Source organism: Prosopis cineraria, unplaced genomic scaffold (assembly GCF_029017545.1).
Source record: "Prosopis cineraria cultivar Desert tree isolate PC_DT_omini unplaced genomic scaffold, ASM2901754v1 PC7, whole genome shotgun sequence".
In the NCBI taxonomy this organism is placed as follows: domain Eukaryota; kingdom Viridiplantae; phylum Streptophyta; class Magnoliopsida; order Fabales; family Fabaceae; genus Prosopis; species Prosopis cineraria.
In genome coordinates, this window is record NW_026555338.1 from 29761597 (window position 1) to 29783635 (window position 22039).

At 33.7% G+C, this 22039-nt stretch overlaps 4 protein-coding genes across 4 annotated transcripts; 1 reads left to right on the forward strand and 3 right to left on the reverse strand.

Annotated features, from left to right (window-relative positions):
• Positions 1-4889: 4889 nt before the first annotated feature.
• On the reverse strand, positions 4890-5658 carry LOC129315637 (uncharacterized). Its single transcript, XM_054959505.1, has one exon. The coding sequence runs from the start codon at positions 5530-5532 to the stop codon at positions 5110-5112; it is 423 nt and encodes a 140-aa protein (XP_054815480.1). The 5' UTR covers positions 5533-5658; the 3' UTR covers positions 4890-5109.
• A 663-nt stretch (positions 5659-6321) lies between these two features.
• Positions 6322-8222, reverse strand: LOC129315636 (AAA-ATPase At4g25835-like). Its single transcript, XM_054959504.1, has one exon. It carries the CDS (start codon positions 8063-8065, stop codon positions 6476-6478), a length of 1590 nt encoding a protein of 529 aa, XP_054815479.1. The 5' UTR covers positions 8066-8222; the 3' UTR covers positions 6322-6475.
• A 6850-nt stretch (positions 8223-15072) lies between these two features.
• On the reverse strand, positions 15073-15732 carry LOC129315560 (uncharacterized). Its single transcript, XM_054959351.1, has one exon. The coding sequence runs from the start codon at positions 15570-15572 to the stop codon at positions 15204-15206; it is 369 nt and encodes a 122-aa protein (XP_054815326.1). The 5' UTR covers positions 15573-15732; the 3' UTR covers positions 15073-15203.
• Positions 15733-18746: 3014 nt separating this feature from the next.
• LOC129315559 (non-specific lipid transfer protein GPI-anchored 14-like) lies at positions 18747-20555 on the forward strand. Its single transcript, XM_054959350.1, has 3 exons — positions 18747-19171; positions 19331-19438; positions 20131-20555. Exons 1-3 carry the CDS (start codon positions 18811-18813, stop codon positions 20268-20270), a joined length of 609 nt encoding a protein of 202 aa, XP_054815325.1. The 5' UTR covers positions 18747-18810; the 3' UTR covers positions 20271-20555.
• The last annotated feature ends 1484 nt before the right edge of the window (positions 20556-22039 follow it).

Sequence of the window (22039 nt, forward strand, 5' to 3'; positions counted from 1 at the left end):
TATGTTTTTCGACTATTTTTCTCTTCTCTTTCGGTCATAACATACAATTATTATTAACAGTTGACCAGACTCTCTCCATGACTTTCCTTTTTTTTTTTTTTCCTCCTCAACCAACCTGTGGATCACTTGATCGAGTCCATGAAGTATTCTTTATTCTTTAGAATGACGTTTCTTCTACAAACATTATAGAGTAATTTAACTTGGGGGTTTTCTTTTCTTTCTTTTTTTTTTTTGGTGGAAGGGAGATACATTGAAATGGAAATTCTACAGTGATATATATAATTGCACAAATTGGATGCAACAGACGTTGAAAAAGCAGTGATCCTTTGAGGAATGATTTACACACCAATAAAACTTTAGATTAATCATACGGAAATTAGCCCCCAGCATGAGAGTTAAATGAACAAATTATAGTTCTAAGACATTTTGATCTAATCGATATGTGTCTCAGAATGTGTATTGGGATGTTCGTTAGAGCAAGTCGCACTCCCCCCCCCCCCTCCCCCGGGCTTTTGCCAGCCGCCAGTTACTCGCTTGAAAACAACACAAACGGTATAATTATGATAATTGATAACCGTAGTCATAACATTACATACTTTCCTGAGAAAATGACATGGAGAGACTAATGAACCAACTTAATTAAATTTATGGACCATAAGTTGTTGAAAGTTGAAACTACAGCAGTCAACAAAGGGCTAGGTGTTTTTTATTTTATTCTTACAACAAGGTAAATAGACAAAAATGCCTTTACATAGTTGATAATATAGCTCAATTGTAAATTATGAATATTTATTTCGAAATCTCAAAAGATTATGAATAATTTAAAAAATCAGTTGCAAATTACTTATAAATTGTAGAAAATTTTTAAATCTTAAAAACTTAGTCTAAGTTTCAAAAGTTCAACGATAAATATTGTAAAAAAAAATACAAACCAGTTGTAAATTTTGGATCAGATTTAGACATTTTAGAAGTTAATAAAATGATTTTTTATTTTTTCTTTCTTTGCTCCGGTGTTCTAAGTCTTTGGTTTGGGTTAATTTAGTCAGCAACTTGCAGGCATTACTTTGGGATAGACTAAAGACTTTTAGTTGAGTTAGATAAATTCTCTAGCCAGTTAATTCAACCTCAATAATCTTGTTTTAAAAATGGATTCTTGTCCTTTTTTTATAATTAAGCTTTTCATATTTACAAAACTTCCATAGCCAACAACTAATTTATAATGCATTTTCCAACTTCCGAGATTTAAACTTTCAGAATTTGCATTTGAGACATGTTACCCAAAACACGCAGATCCTTTTTGTAATTTTATAAACCGATAGTTCCTAAATGTAATTAATTTTTAGTATAGTGTCTAAATGTCATTTCCCCTGTTTTTTTTATACGTAAATGGAACATGAAAATTAAAGATCCCATGATATCATTAATTACAATTAGAAATCCTGAATCATTAAAATTTAGTCCCAATAATGAACCATGATTTTTACTTAGAATTAAAAAACATGAGTCTACAAAATTGCCTTTTAGTACTGAAATTACTATTATGGGTTGGGAGTATTGTTAATCTCAATTAGAAAAATTATATTCTACACTTGAGAATGGAATTAACAATTGTCCAACCCCTAATAATAATTCCAATAATCTCTCAACGCATATCATTTTAGATCCTAGTTTTTTCAATTAAAATTAACAATAGTTTCAACCTATGATAGTAATTTTAATAGTATCTTTTCTCAAATTTTTAAGTGATTTTCCTTTATATTAACAAGCACACAAATTTATAAGTGATTGGCTTCATATTTAAAAATCACTTTGACAAATTTTTAAATGACTATCATATATTCATAAATACTTTTCAAAAGTTTTGCAAATGAATTTTAGTTTCATACTAGAAAATAACTTATTCCTAAGTGTGGATTTTGATTTTCTCAACTAAAATTAATAATAATTTCAACCTATCATAGTAATTTTAATAATGTCTTTTTTTATTTTTCAAGTAAGGAAAATTTTATAAACTCATGTATGATTTTAATTTAAAATAAGAATCATGATTTATTATTAAAATTTTAATAATTCAGAATCCTTAAAATTGAGCAATGATCTCGTGGGAGCCTTAATTGTCATTTTCCCATAAATAAATTCCTTGGCGATTAAGAGTTCTCATCTCAATTGTCCCAAAAAGAATAAAACCTCATCTCAAGTAGGGGAAGCATATTTTTTTGAAAACAGGCAAGAGTCTTGTGAATTGGACATGATTCAAAAGAATATATGTATTACCTGAAATTGTCATGAAATTGACAATGACAATAATTTTTTTCATTTAAAAAAAGAAGGAAAAAAAAAAACAAAGACATGGCAACATGTGAGAAAATAACAGAGCATTGTTTGGAGCCAAAATGAGTAGATCCAACCAACTAACTGAACATCAAAGTAACATTCAAAGAGATAACATATCAACACAAAATCCAACCACTTTACTTTGAAAACTAATCTCTTCCACTTTCACTCATGGAGTTGCTATCTCCACTTTCCCCCACTACCTTCTATATTTCCATATCCACACCTTTCATGATAACTCCACACAAGCTTCCAATTTCTCTTCCATCTCAACCCTCTCATTGTTCTCAATTACTCTGTCTTTTCTCCTTCTTAAGTCTCCATCATTGCATACTTGATTTGATCAAGATATGCACTTTCTTTGTTTCTTTCATTCATTTATCTTTGAGATGCAATATTTTCAGTTACATACAAATTCACAATTACTTGTTCTTTTCCCCACCCAGGTTAAAAAGTTTGACACCCTCGCTACTATTAAAAAAAATCATTAAATTAAATATATCAGAACTTCTTGCCAATAATTAATATTACTATCGCGGTTGTGAATGGCATTTTAAGGCTTGTTTTTTGATATTTAATAATTCATTACAAGAATGATACTGTGAACAAGATTTTAGTTAATAAAGTAATGAAAACTAGATCAAGAACAAGTCAATTAATGCAATAGTTTAAAGATTTATAGTTGTTTATGTGTAATTGTCATTTTTTTTTATTTATAGCTCATATATCTTTTTTTTTTTTTGGTTTGATTGAGAGTCAAAAAGGTTCAACAATAAAAAACAAACGAACAAACCAACCATAACAACATTTAAAAAAAGAAAGAAGAAAGAAGGAAAGAAAGAAAAACAACCATAATAAACACGTGTCTACCTCCCATCTGATGTTTCTAAAAAGAAATCCATACTTGGAAGTTACTTAAGAGGGCACAGTTATCCTGCTCAACGATAGATGGAAAAAAGAAGAAATGATCATGAATGAAACTTAACTATTGATGAATTTTTAAAAAAATTTAAGATTTCAGTTCAACTAAAAATAATAAATTAAAAATAATTTTAATAATAAAAAATCAAACTATTCTTTAATTATTATGCAAGATTATTAATTATTAATTTTTTTTATTTTACTTATTAATTAATTAATATAAGGTGTAAATTATATTCTGTCATATTAGAAAAAATTAATCTTTTAGTCCTTCAACTTTTAACTCACTTGTAACTCACTCTCTCAATTATTAATCGCTGCGACTCAGTCCCTCAACTATAACTCGCTACAACTCAATCCCTTAACTTTTAAAATAAAAAAAATATTATTTTAAAATTATTTTTATTATTTTAAATTAAAAAATTTAAGATTTCAGTTCAACTAAAATTAAAAAATTAAAAATATTATTTTTAAAAATATTATTTTAAAAAATTAAAGTTATTTACCTATAACTCCGTCCTTATTTTTTAATTTTTTTTAATTTTTTTATCAAAGAGTGATAAAAAATGTTTATATATTATTTTAAAATACCCTCTTCTTATTCATTAATGTGAGATATAGGCTATCATAAAAAAAAATTAACAAAGGTTAAAGAACTAATTTGTAAGTGATTCAAAAGTTGAAGGACTGAATCATAGACGAGTTATAGTTGAGGGACTAAATCACAGCGAATCGTAGTTGAGGGACTGAGTTACAAGTGACTTAAAAATTAAAAGACTAAAAGATTAATTTTTTTTTAATATTAATAAATTATTAATTTAACAATTAAACTAGTGATATTACTGTTTTTTATTGAACAATTGATACAAAATAATGTATAATTATTAACATATAAATTTATATATTTTATAACTCATTAATAAATTAATAAATGAAATAAAAAATTAATCACAAATAATTTTACATAATAAGTAAATAATAATTTAATCTTTATCGTTAAAATTATTTTTACTTTAATTTCTAAAATGAATTGAAGATTCAAATTTTTTGAAACCCACATTAAATCTCATGGTCCTTACTTAAAATTCTTGAGGAAGAAATCTCAGCTTGATCAGTTCCGAAGGAAAAAGTCGACCAGCAAAATGAGATAGCATCGAGAGCTCCAGCTTCATTGTCCCAGAAGACATGGCCGCTATTCAAAGTAAAGCTGAGCGGAGACAATATGCTTCAAAGGAGGATACAAAATTCACAGATCTACGTTTTCAACAGGTATGCAGGGCAAGTTGTCTCCCTTATTGGAAGATCAATATATCTAGAATTATATTTAATTTCCTCTTCTTCTTCCTGCAGACAAAACCCCATACTTTATTATGACGGTGAAAATCCTCTGCTCGGATGTGGTAGACATGTCGATCAATAGCTTTCTCCTCAGGCTTCAGCTACATGAGGATCCAAATCATTCAATGAACAAATATGTTCAAAAAAGAAGAAAGTATGATGAAATTCCTGAATAGATCTGTTCAGATTTAGTTTAGCTCCACCATGAATAACATCATTCCTTGATTTTCAGATGTTGTTAATCAGCAGAACCATTCTTTCCAAAAAGTCAGTCTCCAAATCAGATACAACTTGGCTGAGTGAAGTCCTCAAGGACTTGAATGCAATTACTATTATTTAAAAAGTCAGGTTATGAGTCATATATACACACGGACAAAATCATCGAAAGTTGATGAGGCAGCCAGAAAACAGTTCACTTACAAGGGAAGATAACAGAGCAGAAACAGTAACAGTAAATTGATAAACGTGGAGTGGAGAGGAATCGTTAGGAAGGATTCGAGATCATGAAATTGAAGCTCATGCTTGATTTATCTTGGAAGCTTCGAGATCTGCCGCTTTCTGAAGGAAACTCTGTTTATCGTCTTCGAGAACCATCTGGATGGGAGAAGAGCCGAGGCCATCGGCGATGGCGAGCAGGATCTTCTTCATCTCCGACTTGAACTCGCTCTCGTCGACGGTGCCGCTGCCGTCGATGTCGAACTTCTCGAAGATGGAGTTGTAGAGTTGGGTCAGCTGATCCGCCGGAGTGGCCACGTCGATGCCGAAATGCGTCTCGATCAGCCTCATGGACTCGAATGCCTTCCGGAGCTCCCCTCGCGACAAAACGCCGTCGTTGTTGAGATCCAGCGTTGCGAACTGCTCCTCCGCGCTCTTGTTGAACTCTTCCTCGTTCCTCACAAAGTCCCTCACCGTCGTGCCGTCGATTATCACCACCCCCATCTCTCTCTCTCTCTCTCTCTCTCTCTCTCAGTGAGTCTGTGTGAGAGAGATTGACCATAGAGATGAGGATAAAGGTCGGGGGTGGGATTTGAAATTACGAAAATGCCAGGTGATATTTTCACGAACCGGCGAATTTAAGCCATAGTTTTGACAACAATCTGCGAGTTCGCGGATGACAGCTTCAAGTTGCTTATAATTAAGTATTGATATCGATATTGATAGATTGTAATTAAGTATCTATTTAATTTAGTCATATTCTTATACTTGAGGAAGAGAATAATAATAAAAAGAAGTATAAAATTTTGAACAATATTCTTATGCTAATGTTCTGATTTCTGAAAGTATTGAATATGAATAATTTTGACGATTTTAGAATATGATATAGATATAGATATGTGACATAACCATACATTATGTAAAGATTCACAGTTTCTTTTTTTTTTTTTTTGGTAAAGTATGTAAAGGTTCACAGTTGAATGCATGAAAAATCAAGAGATAAGATACTTTATTTAGAGAAGCTGCGTATGGAGAGGAAATAAAGATAAGCAAAACTAGCTTTAATTATAATTACAAATAATAACTAAAGGCAGGAAAATAATGATTTGGAAAGATTTAAAAAAAAAAGTTTGTAAGTATGCTCTTGATCCTTTTGAATTAAAACCATTGATGAACCATTTTAAGTTTTTTTTTTCAGCTTCGTAAATTAATTATTTAAGTCACAAAAATAAATTAAATTCTATAAAGAAATTAAAATTCATGCATGAAATTAGTATTTTCATCCCTGTAGTCTTGTAGTAAGTAGCATGACATCTTAAATTTGATACATTGAAGTGTGCAAATCAAACCATCCTAATTTAACCCAATCATGATTGAGTAGAAGAAAAACTGATTAAAAAAACGAAAGAGAGAAAAAATTGGGGCAATCACTAAAACAACCAACGAATCACAAACACTGAAAATTACAGCTTTTATATTTTTCTGGGATCAAAACTTTTCTACCAGAGTCTGACTTGGTCAACGACCTCAACCTCACCAAAAACTTCGGTTTCTTATCGCAGTTGGACCCACATTCCTTTCTCTTCTTCCCGCCCAACGAGTCCCAATTCTCCGGCGATCCCATCATCAGCACACTTTCAGGCGACCTTCCCCCCACCGTCTCTTCATTATCCGTCTGCTCCCATTGTCCACCTGCCACCGTGAGCATCCTCGTCTGCATCGCCGACACCACCTCCCTCATGGCCACATCAGCATCTCTTCTATTCCTCAACAGCATTTCGCCAATCTGAGCCGGCGTGAGGGACCCGCCGGACCTTATGCAACTCTCCACTGCGTCGAACAGTGCGTGCGATTCCAACCCCAGGTAGTTCCTCACGAGGTCCCTAAACGCATGCATCCCGCACGAGCCGAGGTTGACGTGCACGTCCATTCGCCCGCACCGTACCAGAGCCGGGTCCACGTTGTCCCTGTGATTCGTAGTGAAGACGATGATCCTCTCTTCTCCGCAACACGACCACAGGCCATCCGTGAAATTCAGAAGCCCCGATAGAGTAACCCGTCCGCTTTCATCCTTGAGGCAGTCCGATGACGTCGTTTTTGCTCTCATCGTTTTGGACTTCATCATTGTTGTCTTCTTCGTCATCCTGTCCGCCGTCAAGTCGACAGAGCAGTCAATGTCTTCTATCACAATGATGGAGCGGTTCGTCGTTTGTATCAGTAACGACCTCAGCTCGGAATTATCAGACACCTTTGTGAGCTCCAGATCGTAGACATCGTAGCAGAGGAAGTTCGCCATAGCTGCGATCAGACTCGATTTTCCCGACCCGGGTGGGCCGTAGAGTAAGTACCCACGCTTCCATGCCCGGCCCACTCTGTGATAGAACTCTCTGCCTTTCGCAAACGCTGTGAGGTCGTTTTTGATCTGCTTCTTCAACTCAGGCTCCAGTGCTAGTGTGTCGAACGTGGAAGGATGCCGGAACGGTACGGAGACCCAACCCGCTTCGAACGATCCATTTCCATTGTTGGTGAAGAGCCTCCTCTCTCTGGAGACCCGCTCGAACTCCTCCGCACGTGCGGTCACGTGACTGAGGTAGGCCGAAAGGAGGGTCTGTCGCTGGCGCTTCGGCAGTCGGAGAGTGAAGCTCCGCTTCTCCTCCAGCGAGTCTTGCACCGTTTCCACGTGATGAGTCCACGAGAGGCGGTGTCTGTCAAAGGTGTCGTGAACGGTCTGATTGGGGGCGACGGTATATGAAATGCGATTGGAGGACTTGGACCGGGAAAGGGTGAGGCGGCGGCAACCAGATGCGGCGGAGTAGTTGACGGAGTTGAGGTAGAGGTGAACATGGCGGTACAAATCGTTGACGTCGACGCCGCAGTAGCCATTGAATTCGGGGATTTCGAAGTAAGAGTAAGGGGAGAAAAAATCTGTAAAAGTCTCGTAGGAGGAATGGAGGAGAGAGAGTAGCTGCGACGGCAAGACATTTTGGAGTACGGTGAGTAAGCCTAACAACGACCACAGTTGTGACAATACCTCCATTTTTGCTCTGTTTTCTTCTATGTCTCTGTCTTTCAGTGTTTGTCTTCTTGGCTGGATAACGGAAGCTACTGAATTGAGATTTTGTCTGTGACCCCGGAACTTAATAATACTAAGAATCACAATGCGACTTTTCTTGTTATCTACAGCATAAAGCGGAAATAGTTGCTGATAAAGTCACTGTTCTGAGGGAAGAAAAGAAGCAGAGTAGGCTAAAGATAAAGCTAAAGACGAAGCCGACCCCTCTCTGCTTTTGCTTTTGCTTTTTCTTGTTAGGTGATGCGCTAAGCCGCTAACTTGCTTCCTCTACTTTCAAAGCGTGGGCTACACATATCAAATCAAAGAAAATGCAGAATGTTTCTCCGTACGGTCAAACACTCAAACTTCCATCTTGATGGTCATTTCTAATTCAGAACCTCTTCACTCAAATGATGCCTAGCATTTTCGCCACAGGTCCACTCCTTCTATTGATTTCTGCATAATAATCACTTGAATGGAATGTTTAGTTCTGTAGGCTACACAGTATTGCTTCTTACTTGAACAATATTTAGTTTTGTTTCTGATTGATAATAATTTGAATGCTGTATTTCTCTTTTCTTTCTTTCTTTTCCTTTTTTTCAGTTTTCCTGTTAGTATCCTTGTGTTCTTGTAAAGTTTAGGCTTATTTGTCAACTCTCAGAGTCTTCTCATAAGCATCTTGGCATCGTAGACTATAGTTCATACTTGCACGCGCGGTGGCTAGTTTCAGTAAAGGTCTAAAGGAGGTGATAGGGTATATAACACAGTGGCGTGCATGCAGAACAAACGGGGTATTTGTGCTGTTGAATCTGCTTTTGTTTCCATCTTGACAAATCACAGTATCACTCTACTTTATCTTTTTCTTCTTTGTCTCGTAACTTGAGCTTTAGGAGTCACAGAATGTTCTTAAGAGAACTTAAACCTCATCACTTACTTATGATGAGTGCCATCAAGAAGAATATGATAATGAGGACCATGATTTTGTCCTGCAGATAATATTCTTGTTTTACTGCACCGTGTGAATGGAAATGGAGAACATTTTTACATGCTTACATCCGCTCATTGCACTAGCTTTTTCTTTTGTTTTGTTTTGTTTGAAAGAAACTCATTGCACTAGCTAACTGCACAAAAGAGGCAATGAAAGCTCACTAAGATGGTTATCTCAATGAACCCCACTACTTAAATACTTGTTCAATCAACTGATACATTATGTGTTAGAAAAAATATTTTCGTATATTTCTTTCACCTTTCTCTCTTTCTCTCTTTATTTCTTTTTTGTTTTTGGTTTTAACAAAACATTTGATACATTCGATGTACCATCTAATATGAATTTAAATTGAGCCCCGAATAAGAATAAGCTCTTTTAATGAAGCTTTGTCTAAGCAGGAGGCTCAAACTTAAAACTTTACTTAAAAGGATGTTGAGTTCTTCACTACTCAACCAAACTACAATTGATTCACCATTCTATTTTAGAAAATTAGATCATTGCAAGTGAGATTAACTATAATTCGCAGGATTTGACTGATAAAATGTCCATCAAGAGAGCTGATCTTATGTAATTGGCTACAGCAAATTATCTACATAATTTTTGATGGATGACATCCATGTGAATAGCTTTACATTATATTCTTTTTGGTAGGCTTTTACCAAGGGGCATGATGGAGTGTGTATGAAATTTAGCTGAGTGTTAAAAGATAAGCAGATGGTGGTATTCTTTCTTGTGCATTACATTTCTTCCCCCACCCCAAAAAAAATCTTTAGAGGTTCATGCTTTAGAAACAAAGTTTCATTTATGCTTCTTTTTGCAGAAATATGTCTAAAATCCCTTTACCAAAAGGATTGAATGTGCACCTTAAGATTAAAATCCATCGGTGTTTGGCTTCTGTTCTTATCTGCATCTCACTTGCTCTTTCAATGGTTTTCCCAAGACTTTAGGTATCTGATTATAAAATGGTTGAGATTTTAATAAAGAGGAGATGGAAAAAGAAAAAGAGGCATGTGTGTTTGACATAAAAAGCTTCACAAGGCATTGAATATGGAGGATGGGCAAAAGAATTAAGAGGGAGAGGAGGCCTAGTTGAGAGAAAAGCAGAAAGCTATGCTTAAAATGGGGCTATCAAGAATAAAGCCTAAAAGAGGGTTCCCTTAGAATATCAATGATCATATGGATCTGATTCCGTCTCTGTTAGCAATTCATTTACAAATTCAATTACCAAGAAATTGATTCAACCATTAATCGCACGAGGACTAAGAGGGTAGACACTGGTTATAGTTCACTTCTTTCCATTTGATCTCAGCCTGTCATAGTCTCTGCTCTTTCCCTTCGGTGATCCATTTGTCTTGTGAACTACACATGCTCAACCATCCGATCTATATCATTGTCCAAGATATCAGAAATTTTTTTGACGTGGGACTGGGATGTTACTTATAATCATGTGTTTAGAAAAGCTAATACATGTACTGATTTCATTGCTTTCTACCCTCATAACATAGAAACGAAGACTAAAGGTTTGACAAAGTCTCCTCATAATGGTAAATGCTTACTTTTTTAAGACCTCGTTGGTCTTTAGCCCCCAAAAAAAAAAAAAAATCCACATGCTTTGTTAAGTTTTTTCAATTGCTTTTCCTTTTTATTTAGGGCTTATGTGGTTAATACTCAAAACACATTCAAATCACATTCAAGATATATTTTTGTCAAATTCAATAAAGAGTTGAATCCTCCAAATGTACTTTTGCCAAATATAAATTGCAAATCAAACATACTTAATAGCACTACATAAGTTTCTTCCTCCCTACTTTTCTTTTTTTTTTTTTTGCAGCTAGACTTAACTAATTTATCCATCCAATTATTATAGGGCAAATTTTTAAAGTCATATTTAATTTTAAAAATAAGATAAAGATGTCCTAGTTATTTTTTTTAATATTACACCTCTTTAATTGCATTAGATTGTAATTCTCAAGCATATTTTATTGCGGTCATTAATTTTAATTTAGTGAATGGTAAAATTGAAAAATCAAACATAAACTAGATATTAGTTGTCATTTTTTCCTTAAAAATCGTGAAGATGAGTTAACTTTGTTCTATAATTAGGAATGAATAGAATCTTTTGTTGATTAAATTTTGTTCTTTGTTCTTTTTTTTTTAAAAAAAAAAGTCATCCACCGATGAACTTGATGCTTGCGATATAATACTTGTATATAACTCTGTGAACAATTTTTTGGTCTTTTTCTTTTCCGTGGGTTTTCAGCGGAATGGTCTAACCTGCAAAACCCAACCCACATTGTTAGGAAATATCATTTTTGATTTTTATTTTTCTCTTTTGGGCTAGAGTATCTGAACTTGTCTTTTGATATCACAAAAATAATTATATATGATATCGTTAGAGAGACATTGAACGAAGACATAGTCCTGCACAATTTGATTCTCTTGGACAGTTTTTTAAAAAAAAAGTGAAAAAGGCTGCTTAAGAAGGTATCTCCGGGGATTATGTGGCTCTTCTGATGTTCTCTGGCGTGAACTGTGAAAGTCTCCATTTTGAAGAAACTTTATCATGCCATCGTGGAAACTATTCTATGGGTAGAAATAGTCCCCAGAAATTACTACTTGGTCGTCTCCATAATTGTGTTCTATGTAAGGAGAAACAAACGACGTTATATAGTTAAAAATAACGGCATAATTATCAAACTCTTGAATTAATTTTTTTAAGTTTAATATTTTTATATTTTTAATTTATAAAATTATACCAACTTACTTATAAACTTAAACTAAATATAAACTTAGTTAAACTCGTGAGTTTATTTTGAGCTTATTTTTTTATGTTTTTAACTTAAAAATTTTATCAATTAATTCATAAATTTAAATTAGAAACAGATTTAGTTAAACTTGTTAAACTCGTCAATTTTTTATTGAGTTGAGCAAGTTAAATGTATATACTATATAGAACTTAGTTCATAAAAAGGGATAGAATCTAGTTCAAAGAGAGAAGAAAACTTAAAAAGCAAGAACTAATAGTAATTAAAAAAGAAAAAAAAAATACCAAAAATAAGTTACCTTATTCTAAAATTTTTACATTTTGTATGATAATCTACCAACAAATGGATTTAATTTCAATTATTTATGTTTAAAATATTTTAAATCAAATTATGATCATATTTTATATTTTAATTATTTAATTATGTATTTTTAATGGATATTTATTAAAGATAAACTTTTATAAATTTACGATTTGAGTTTATATTTCTCTTATAAGTTCACTTGAACTCATGAGTTTGACAACCCCTAAGTAGAGGTGGAGATTTAGCCATAATTATTTTTTAAGAAACATCTGGTATCTTGTATTATATGATGATGTAAAATAATTAATCAATTATTTAAATCAAAGTGTCTAACACCCTTTGTCAAATCTAAATAAACGGATGTTTATTCTCCTTGTGGACCTAACCCTACTTTCTTCAAAAGGAGAATTATATATAAATTCTTATATAAAAAATTAATTACTATAAAATTTGTTATCAATTAAACTAAGATCATTGACAATACATTGATTTTAATTCGATTGTTAATGAATCTTGTAGTAATAATTAATTTTTTTATATAAGAGTTTAACATAATTCTCCCTTGTTCAAATTTGAAAATTCTGTCATTTTCAAGAGAACCTTCGTGTCGTGTGGCATGTCATAACTCTACTTTGCAATCCTTCAAGGCCACATGCACGTTCAGAAATGTGTTCGGCAGACACACTCAGATCGATGCTCTCGTCAATCATGCTTTGAGATCGGTTCAGCAAGAAGCTTGTGATAAGGAGCTTGGTGGATAATTGTCATCCCTAAAAGCAAAATAAACTGCATCAGTATTGGCAAAGCCAACCACCACCATTGCAATGTTGGAACTCAAATTGATCACTAGCAAGGTTAGAGTCACTTGCATTGCATCCTTGTCCTTCACCAAAGCCACCGATTTCTCATTCTCATCAAGAACTAGATGATTCGGCGCCAAAGAACCTCCACGTCCATCTACCTTCATACCCAAAAACATTAGGTCAAATTTAGGAGGATGGCTTTTGTTGGATTTTGCTATCTCGTTCATGGAGCACAAGTCACTTTTTTAATTGATCCCTCGGCACAAAGAGTTAGTTGAATTAATCATCCAGTCTCTTCGCAACCTCTTCTAGCAAAGCATCAATATTGTCAGCTAAAGATGAATTTCAACTTGGGAATTGTAAGAACTAAGAATTAGATTGCTGTAAACTTTTTTCATGGTGTTCAATGGGGGAGATTAGGGCAAACAATGGAGGAGTGAGTAATAGAGGGAAGATGTGGAACAAAGATGAAGGAAGACGGTGAAGGTGAGTTGTGAGGCAAAGGTTGAAGGGAGCAGAGCTAGGCCCACAAAAAGAATAAACATTTATTTACTTATATTTTATGAAGGATGCTAAACACTCTGATTTAAATAGTTAATAATTTATCTTACATTACCTTATAATATATAATACTAGATGCTTCTTGAAAAATAATTTATGATTAAATTTACACATTTATCCTATAATAAAATATACAAATTAGGTGTAATTGTTCAGTTTTATCTAAGGCTCAGCACGCATTAAGGTTAATTACAAATATCATTCCATGTCATCATCATTACAATAGATAAAGTTGGATTTGATCCATTGAAGTGGATTTCGCTTAAAATAGAGGGGGGAAAACCAATATATATATATATATATATATATATTATTAGTCTAACAAAAATGAGACTCTTTTTATATTTATTTCTTCACTCTTTATTCTTTAGCTCATTAATTCAAATTTTATTATTGACAAAAAAATTTATTAGTGACTGATCTGTAAATATTTTTATAAATATTTTTAAGCTAAAGATTATATTCTAGTTAGTATATGTCTTTAAAATTCAACGCATCTAAAGTTTTGAAAAAAAAAATGAGTATAGAGGAAAGAATATGACAATGAAAGGATTTGAGTTCTATTTCTTCAACACCACGTCACCCAGCCCGATCCTATCCCTAACTTGGGTATTATTATTACTTTTTTTTATACAAGAGAATAATGGAGCTTATGCACTGGAGCATTATAGATCAAATCCAAACCAGGCCCATTGGACTTTAAAAATCTTAGCTAAGTTTGAATCAAACTTCTTTCAGGTTAATTATTAAGCTATGGCATTGGGATGATAGAAGGTGACGGTGGCAGGAACGATTGGTGGTAAAAGATGTACTTTAAAAAGATTATTTTAAATTAATTTTTAAATTCAAAAAAAAATAATCTGAACATGTTTTTTATTTTTTTAAAAAATTTAAAAATTGATTTATAAAGTAGTTTTCAAAATCAAACAATTCCCAATTGAACCATGATTCAATCAATTCACCAATTTTAACGAGGAGGAGGAGTAGGAGTATTACATTCGCACTGTCCAAAGACAAACAAGAAGCGACATCGAATTCCTCAAATATTATTTAACATAGAGGAAAAATCAAACATGTATATCGCAAAAGTCTACAATGCAGAAGAAGTATATCCAACACGTATATCTTCCCATTCTCTCACTATCATCTAAGAATTTTGAAATATTATCTAAAATTTTTTAACTCACCATAAACCTTTATTTATCATGATAAAATTTGTATAAATAAATTTTATTCTGTATTATCATGGTAAGTACTTTATTACCATGATATATGTTTAATGGTTAAAGTTTGATTGTTAAAATATATTTTTGCAAAAAATTGATGTAAAATCTAGAGTGTTACAATTAATAGTAGTAAGTGGTGATTGATGGTAGAAGATATGCTTTTAAAAAATTATTTTAAATGAGTTTTTAAATTCTAGAATTGTTTTAAAAAATATTATAATCCCAACATATTTTTTCTTGTTTGTTTTTTTAAACAAAACTTTTAAAAATTGATTTATATGATTCATTCAATCCACCAAGTTTAACAACGAGAAGGGGGAGGATTACACTCACCGTCCAGGTCGGGACAAGCAATAACATCGAATTCTCAAAATTATTTAACATATTACAAAAGTCAATGACACAGGAGAAATATATCCAACACGTATATCTTCCCATTCTCTGGATCATTCACCTGGAAAGCAGAGGGAACCATCGTTAAGAGCGATGAGACACCATGAACAGGACAACCACAAGAAGCAGCCCAACTCCCCACGGCGTCCCTCCTGCTCTGTGAAACGACTCTTTCTCCGGCGAAGGAATCAAAGACCGCAATGCCCCACTCCCCCAACTTCCTCCTCCTCCATAGTTTGACATCAAGTGAAGTATCAGTAGCAGAACCAGAGGAGACACCATTATCACCGTTTTCACTTGCTCCATCAAGCTCTCCACTATTTGCTCGTAGCTCGAGTACCACGAGAAACCCACCAACGTGAACAGAGTCAGAAGGAAGAAACAGAGGTGAAACGGGATGCAAGGCTCACTACTTGAAGAAAAAGAAGAAGAAGGGTAAGGGTGACGGGCCATTTTTTGTGATAATGGAGGTTGAAGGAACGTGAAGAGAAGAGGTTTGATGTTATTATATATATAGACAATCTGAGGAAGAATGAGAAGAATGCGTAAAAGGGTGAATGGTATGGCTTTGTTTATTGGTAAAGCTTCGTACTTTTTTGTAACTCAGAATCTGAAAACCTGAGAGGGGCTCTTCGCTGAAACGCGAGTCTGTTAACTGAGTTTGGTGCTTGGGATCGGGACGACCTGACGAATCAGAAGTTGCCACGCACCACCGACCAGGGACCAGATTCACTCGTCTCTTGGAAATTTCAATTTCATGGAGATTCCAATCCACCACCTCATTTCAAAAGCAAGTACATTAAATTCACCGATGACTGGGGGTCATGTTTAATAAAAGAAAATTTTTTGTTCACGTGATTTTCATTTGTTTTTGGTAATGCGTGATTTTCAATTTATGGAATGGAGTTTATGATGAGATAACCTATTTATGTATCATAAATGGTACGATTTTTATATTATATTTAATTAATATTAAACAATAATCTTATATAAAGTCTTAAAAATAATATAATTAAGCTACCTTTATAAATAGCACAAGTCTTATGGCTCAAGTAATTAAGTCAATCATGCAATATTACTTGCCATCGAGTGCGAACTACGGCTTTTACTCTTCTTTGGTGGTTAAGATCATAGACATCTGTATTTTTTTTAATTATTTAATTATTTTTTATTTTTTTTAGTGATGATCAAGTCTCGATTGATGACTATATACACATATAAATAGAGTAGAACGAGTCCATTTTTTTAAAAAAAAAGAAACCAACACCCCATGAAAATGATCAGACAAAGAAAGATTCTGAGTTGGCACAAGCAGAGAGAATAGAGGTATCCTCTCCTATTAAGCAAATGGAAAGATAACTTTTAAGTCAAATATAGTATTCATCAGAATCATATTTACTTAAGCATGGTGTTTCGCATTAAGTCTACGTAACTTTAAAAAAATAACTCTTTAATTTTGAAAGAGCTACATTCAATTGAACGTGATAATACTTTATTATGATTTAATTATTAGATAACCAAGTCAAAAATCATATTTAGTATGTCTCATTTGCTTTCTCCTCATTCATCATTCATCATTCTTTTTTTTTTTTGGTTGCTATGGATGCTGCTTCGCTCCAATCAGAAAGAGGTAGCTTTAATTGTAAATTATTAAATTAAATTTGAAAATTCTTAGAAGTGTATATTTATTTTAAAAGCGCAGTAAAAAGGTATATACCAACTCCGTGTTTCCTCCCATCCGCTGGCTCTTTCTATATGCAATTTTGCACTCTAAAAACTGTACTTTTTTATCTCCATAATAATTATTTCAATTTTTCTTTTGTGTCTGTAATTAAAGAATTTATAATTAAGTTATAATAATTCAAAATATAGTTTTCAAAATAATGTTGTTATATCCATAAAATTTACAAAAAGTTCCGTATTATTCTAAAGTTACAAACCACGCAAGCTGTTATTTAGATAATATACATTTCTTAATGAAAATATAGTGCACCTTCATACCAAAAACAAAAAAAAAAAGAAAAAGAAAATATAGTTGCACCTGATCGAGATCTATTTAAATTCCCTGTGAAATGTACAAAAAATCTACCTAATTATAAATTTCTGTATATTTTATTAAATTTAGTCCTGATAAGCTATCGGGTCTCAACCTACTCAAACTTTTGTTGACAAAAAGAATAATAATTGTCTACCCAGTATCAACGAAGGTTAATCTAATTAATAAAAATTTGACTCATAATTTACAAGATTTTAAGATTAAATTTCACTACTAATGTAATAATTTTTTTGGTAAACAATATATAAATATATTTGTAAGTGCTCTTTGAGTTTAGAGGTACGTCTCAATGCTGGTGAGATTTTAGAATGCAACTTGCCAACACTTTAATGTACCAATTTTTTTTTTTTAACTGTCTTGTGTAATTCCATATCACCTTGTCAAGTGATATACAAATGAATTCTTTGAAGGCACTTAACGTAGAATGCATGGCAAAGCGATGCATGGCAAACTCTTTCGTCGGCATATCAGGACAGCAGATAACTTGTGACATGAATAAATTTGAATATAACGTTGTTAAAATTCTGAGAATATAAGTTAAAGTAAAACTTAAACTTATGACAATCAAACTGTAAGGATTTTAAACGGCAAGACCAACACACACACACAATTGAAATGTCACTATAATTTTTGTTCATTATTGAGTTAAGGTGTAAACAAATAGATAGTCGAATTTCTAGAGTTTAGAGATTTTTTTAAAAATTTTAAATTTTGAAAGAATTATTTACAAGCGAATGCATTCTTTCTTTCTTTCTTTTTTTTGGCCTGATGAATGTATTCTTTTCAAACCATAACACCCAATAAAAATTTAAAAAAAAAATAAACAATCTCCTTTTGCCCCTGAGATTCTGTAGTTGTTGGAGAGGGCTGGATTACAACTTGGGCCTAATAATAATGGGCCATCCCTTTGGGAGCAAACAGTTACTTTCCACAAAGGCTCATCAGCCCAAATAAAATAAGTTCTTTTGACCCAAACTTAAAAAAAGAAAAGCAGATTTTTTTTTATTAATGGTGAAAATTCCTCTTATTCGTTTTTTTGCCATAAAAATTTTCCTGTCACAGAAAAAAAGGTGAAAAAATTCTTATATATGTGTGTGCATATATAAAGATTCATGATTTTTTTCTCCTCAAATATGACTTGAAATTCAAGACACGTGACCTCGAAATACATGAGAAATTAGAAAATTTCTATGAAGAGGGAGTAGAAAAGGGCGGGAAACTTGCAATTGCGTCATGAACAATGTCAAATGACGTAATGTGGTCTGTGCCACGTGTCATTCACACATTCACCGACACCTACAGGCCATCATTGCCTTTAGGGCACGGCCACCTTATTCTGCCATTGTTGCCTCTAGTGGGTTGGTAAAGTGACCCACTGTCCCTTCAGTTTGCTATTTTTTCTCTCGTGTCCACACCCTATGTTGCTAAACATTACCATATTTTAATCCAGATTTTATCCAACTTCCCTTGTCTCAATTCATAGAACGCCACGTAACACAAAAAGCCATTGATCACTCTTGATAGCTGAGAGTCTTCACGCGCTATTTAACACACACGATCACCACCAGCTTGCTTTCCTTAATCCATCACTATTGAATTAAAACAACACAATCACTGATTCTGTTCAATCAAAACATGGTCTTCTTCTTCTTCTTCCCTCACAGTACTAGTACTTCACATGTGTTAGTCCTAGTGGTGGCCTGTGTGGTGGTGATCAGTGGAGCCATGGCAGACTCGTCGAAGGACAAAGAGGAATGCATGGAGCAGCTAGCAGGGCTGGCGACTTGTCTTCCTTATGTGGGAGGGCAAGCAAAGTCTCCCACATCAGATTGTTGCAGTGGGCTGAAGCAGTTGCTCAAGAACAACAAGAAGTGTCTTTGTGTTATCATCAAGGATCGTAATGATCCTGACATTGGAAGCTTGCAGGTCAATATCACTCTTGCTATCACCCTCCCTAACGTCTGCAATGCCCCTGCCAATATCTCCAAGTGCCCCGGTATGTATTCAAGTTCCATATCTTACCTCAAAATCTCACATCATCTAATTCGCGGGTCGTTTCCATACACTCATCTCTCAATCTAGATTCTATCCAATGAAAAGATTATCACTGTTGACTCTCACACTTGAGTTTTACAATTTTGTTGATGGAAAGCAGAGCTGCTGCACATGGATCCTAAGTCACCAGAAGCTCAGATTTTCTATCAGTTGGATAAGGGCTCAAATAAAAGTGGCACCACTCCCAGTCCTGCCCCTGCTCCTGCCAGTACTTTCATCACTTTATTCCTCTCTAACTAGTTTACTACTTTATCTGTTTATTTTAGGGGTTGGGCCGGGCTGGAAAGATAACGGCCCGTGGCCCAACCCAAAAATCTCTGCAGGTAGAAAAACTAAGGTCTCGTTTGGTATGATAAAAGAGTTTTTAATGAAATTGAAATCAGAATCAGAATTGAAATAAATTGAGTTTTAAAAGTATGTTTGATATGAAGATGAAATTTTAATATAATATTAATTTATATATATACTTAAAATGAGGAAAGACTAAATTGTCCCTTTTTAAAATTAAAAAGACCTATCTTGTTATAAATGAAAAAAAATGAGGATAGTGGGGATACACAAATTGAATTCTAAGGAATTGAAGCAATTCCATGATAATATGATGGAATTGGATTCTAGCATTTTTGGTGAAATTAGGATTTTTAAGAATTGCAACTCTTGCATACCAATCATGCTTAAATTAGGATTCTATTTTTGATTTCATTTCCACCTTATCAATTCAATACTACCAAAGATAGCCTAACTTATTTGACCATACTTGAAAAATGCTCGCTATGCTAGTGGCCCGGTTTGCTACAATAATTTTGTTGTCCATGAAGTGAAGACACGAAATAGAATGAAAAACTGAATATTGTATTTATAACATGAGAATGACATGGGTTTGTGTGGGATTCGGTGCAGATGGAGCGAGTGGTGAGAGTGGAAAGAGTGGAAGCAGCCAGGCACAGAAGAATGAAGCTTTCTTGAATAGGAGAAGGCTATTGGGGTTGGACGCTTTGGTCATTGGGCTTCAACTTTGGGCTTTCATGGGCTTCACTTGAATATGGATCCATTGTTCCTTCCTTTCTGTGTTTTTCGCTTGTACGTTTCTTCCTTTTATTTTTTAAAAAATAAGATTAATCTGCATGTTATGATTATTATGCGGACGAAAGGGACTAGAAATGACGAGGGGTGGTGATAGTTTTGTTGAATGATGTTATTGTCCCTATCAAGGGAGTAAGGATGGACAGGAATCAAAGATAAGAACATATCCTTGATTCGTGGTTGGAGTTGGAATCTTGGTTCCTCCGTCCATTTCTATGTAAAATCAAATTGATGTTTCCTCATTTTCATTCTCATGTAATTTATTATAATAGAATGATTTGACTCATGATTTATAAAATTATAAAATTAAATCTCGTTGTAAATATGATAATTTTGTTAATGGATAATTTATGAGTATCTCTGGGAAAAAAACATAAAAGATGCCTTGATCCTATTAAACTTTTAAAACTCAACAAATTGAAACTTTTATTTATAAAAGAAAATAATAAGAATAATTGCCTCATACTGAAATTACAAAAATCAAGTCAGAGTATAAGTTTACACTTATTTATATGAAATGTTTTCTTTGTAACATATCACTAAAGGTGGGAATAAGTCAAGGGCTTACATCTTGACCTATTTCAGGACTAACCTAGCTTATTTATTAAATAATTCAAGTCAAGTTTAGGCCTTAATTAGGCTTATTTAGTTAAATAGGTCAGGCCTATGAGCCCAATATGCCTTCTCTCACACATGCTTGTGCTCACATGTGTGTGTGCATAGTTTCACCTTTGATTTTTAATTAATTTATTCTTTTATATCTCTAGTTATGTTTTCAATCCGATTAGGCTTATATATTGATTTTAATGTTATTACTTTATTATTATATTGTATTATAGTTAGTGAGTCCTTTTAATTATTATGTATTGTAATGTAATTGATAAATTAGGTTAAATATTATATACTAATAGTTTTATGCTATGTTTGGATACACATGGATTTGAATTTAGATTTGAGTCATCAAGTTCTCCTTTAATCTCTTTGTAATTTAAAATCATTTCTAAACCCCTATTATTTAAAATCCTAACTCAAATTTTTTTGTAATTTGACTCAAATGTATGAAGGCTTGATTGACTTACCAATGGTAATTAAATTGAACTATCAAAGTTGATGGAAACAAGCTATGGCTGTTGATTGGGATGAGGCTACCAACTTTTATTGAGACCAGACTGATGGTAATGATGGGGGACCTGACAACCCACTTCCACCTAGACTGGACCGATAGCAATGATGGGGATTGGATAAGGGAGATGACTAGGATAGCACTATCGGCTTTCATCGAGATAGGATCAACGGTGATGAGGGGGATTGGACGGCTGACTTCCACCGACACCAAATCTATGACAATGATGAGAATTGAATGACAGACTTTCATTAAGCCGGATTGATGGCGATGACGGGGCAAGATCGATGGGGATGAAGAGGATCGGACGGTCAACTTTTGCCAAGATCGAACAACGACTACAATGGGGACAAGATTGCCAACTTCCATTGAGACCGGATCGATGGTGATGAAGGAGACTGAATGGAGGACTTCCATTGACATTGGATCAAAAAAGACAATGAGAACCAAATGACTGACTTCTACCGGGATCGAACCTATGATTATGATGAGGATTGAAAGTCCCACTTCCATCGGGCTAGGATTAGACAATCGCTATCCCATCAGTTTGGTCGCCATAACCGTCAGTTTGGTTCGGTGCCAGTAGAAGTCAGCTATCCTGTC